At 42.9% G+C, this 2,460-nt stretch overlaps 1 protein-coding gene across 1 annotated transcript; it reads right to left on the bottom strand.

Annotated features, from left to right (window-relative positions):
* Window positions 1-405: 405 nt before the first annotated feature.
* On the bottom strand, window positions 406-2,022 carry LOC121005805 (zinc finger CCHC domain-containing protein 3-like). Its single transcript, XM_040438568.1, has 2 exons — window positions 1,911-2,022; window positions 406-1,271 (listed from the first exon to the last, which is right to left on the bottom strand). The coding sequence occupies exons 1-2, from the start codon at window positions 2,020-2,022 to the stop codon at window positions 406-408; spliced, it is 978 nt and encodes a 325-aa protein (XP_040294502.1).
* Window positions 2,023-2,460: the final 438 nt, after the last annotated feature.

Below are 2,460 nucleotides of genomic sequence, written 5' to 3'. Positions count from 1 at the left end.
GAATATGACTACTATAATACTGCTCCTATGTACAAGAATATAACTACTATAATACTGCTCCTATGTACAAGAATATAACTACTATAATACTGCTCCTATGTACAAGAATATAACTACTATAATACTGCTCCTATGTACAAGAATATAACTACTATAATACTGCTCCTATGTACAAGAATATAAGTACTATAATACTGCCTCCTATGTACAATAATATAACTACTATAATACTGCTCCTATGTACAAGAATATAACTACTATAATACTGCCTCCTATGTACAAAAATATAACTACTATAATACTGCTCCTATGTACAAGAGTATAACTACTATAATACTGCCTCCTATGTACAAGAATATAACTACTATAATACTGCTCCTATGTACAAGACTATAACTCCATGTGTCAGCATGTGTATAATGTAGTTGCAGCAACATCCTCCTGATCTTCCTCCATGTTTTCTGTGAACATCTCCTCAGTAATCTTGTTGTGTTCTGCGTGCGGACAGTCCCGGAACGCGTGGCCCTGTCCTAAGCACAGGTTACAGATGACCGGGCCTGTGCACTCGTCCTTTACATGCCCCAACTGTCCACATAATGAGCACTTGGTGCGAGAGCAGCTGTGGGCGAAGTGTCTGCCCCCACATCTATGGCACAGGCGCGGCTGCCCAGGGTAATAACATATCCCTCTCTCAGAGCCCAGGTAGGAGTGCGGCAGATGGCTGGTCACCCCGTTGTGTTGGACGATGACAGTGTAGCCCCCATTCCATATACCCTCCCCATCATAGATTTCTGTTGGTCGGCTTTCTACTATACACTGTCTGTTCAGCCAGAGCTCCAGATCGGCCAGTGCGACCACCTCTGACTGGAAGAGGACAGTGGCCGTGACCACCTGGGGCCTAGACAGCTGGATCACTCTGAGGTGCTCCCAAATCTTGTTCTCTTTAGTATCATTATAAATGCTCCAGAATAAATCCAGACTGTACTGAAGCTTAAAGCTGACATCATAATTCGTGGTGGAGGGAATATGGATCAGAGCGTCCACCTCAGAAGCCTTAAACTTCATGAACTCTTTCAGAAGAACTTTCCCAATGTACAGTCTGGAGGGGATGTTCTCCTCTGGTCCTGTGAACCTGATTCTGACTGCGTTCCTCCTCTGAGGTGGGGGGTTCGCCGGTCTGGAGACATTAGAGAACAGTCTCCTGTACTGAGGTTCTTCAGCAGATGGATCAGCACTCGGCCGCTCCTCAGCTGCAGATAGTCCTGCCTGCACTGTGGAGAGCTGAGGGTCCTGTACAATGTCTGTAACCTCTGCTGCACGCTGTGCAGTTGGTTCAATATGGGGTACATTGTCAAAGTACTGAGCGTGGTCTCACTGACCATATCAGCACATAAAGAGTTTTCTTGCTGCAGCACAAGACTGACACTCGAATTCAATTCATCAGTGCTACAAACAAAGTCCACTGCACTTAACCCCGTGCAGCATTTGCAGAGGTTGATGGCTCAGACCCCAAACATGGTTCACACAAGAGCTGTGATCCTCCAGTCTCTGCACCCCCATATATTATAGGGCTCCTCTGCTTCACAACATTGCAACCAGTCTCATATTCAGTTTCTGTTTTTCTAAGAATTTCTCTCCTTTTCACAACTTCAGCTTTAAATTCTTTTTGTCACTTGCCCAGTTTTGTATTTTAGATATTATACTTGTATCTTCCTCCAGACTCCCCTTCAGTACAGCCAGCTCACGTGTGCAATCATCCAGACACTCACACGTCATCAGCTTTGTTCTAGGATCAGACTCTTTGCTAATTTCATCTCTTAATCTGTGGATCTTCATTTCAAGTTTAAATACATTTTTTCTGGTCATATTTATTTTCAAGTCAGAAACATTGCTGCATTAAGAAGACTCACCAGCCACCATTTCCAAACTCTCCTCTCCATGCTGCAGGCCACACTCCAGGCTCTGGGCTTTCCGTGGATCATCAGCCCAGCTCCCCTCTCCTCCACCTGGGTCAGAAGCCATGCCCCCTCCCTGCAGGGAGCTCAACAGCACACGTCTATCCTCTCCTATGGACAAGAATATAACTACTATAATACTGCCTCCTATGTACAAGAATATAACTACTATAATACTGCTCCTATGTACAAGAATATAACTGCTATAATACTGCCTCCTATGTACAAGAACATAACTACTATAATACTGCTCCTATGTACAAGAATATATCTACTATAATACTGCCTCCTATGTACAAGAATATAACTACTATAATACTGCTCCTATGTACAAGAATATAACTACTATAATACTGCTCCTATGTACAAGAATATAACTGCTATAATACTGCCTCCTATGTACAAGAATATAACTACTATAATACTGCTCCTATGTACAAGAATATAACTACTATAATACTGCCCCTATGTACAAGAATATAACTACTATAATACTGCTCCTATG

The sequence above is a fragment of the Bufo bufo genome, chromosome 6 (genome assembly GCF_905171765.1).
Source record: "Bufo bufo chromosome 6, aBufBuf1.1, whole genome shotgun sequence".
NCBI lineage: Eukaryota > Metazoa > Chordata > Amphibia > Anura > Bufonidae > Bufo > Bufo bufo.
This window is presented reverse-complemented; position numbering and strand designations above follow the sequence as displayed.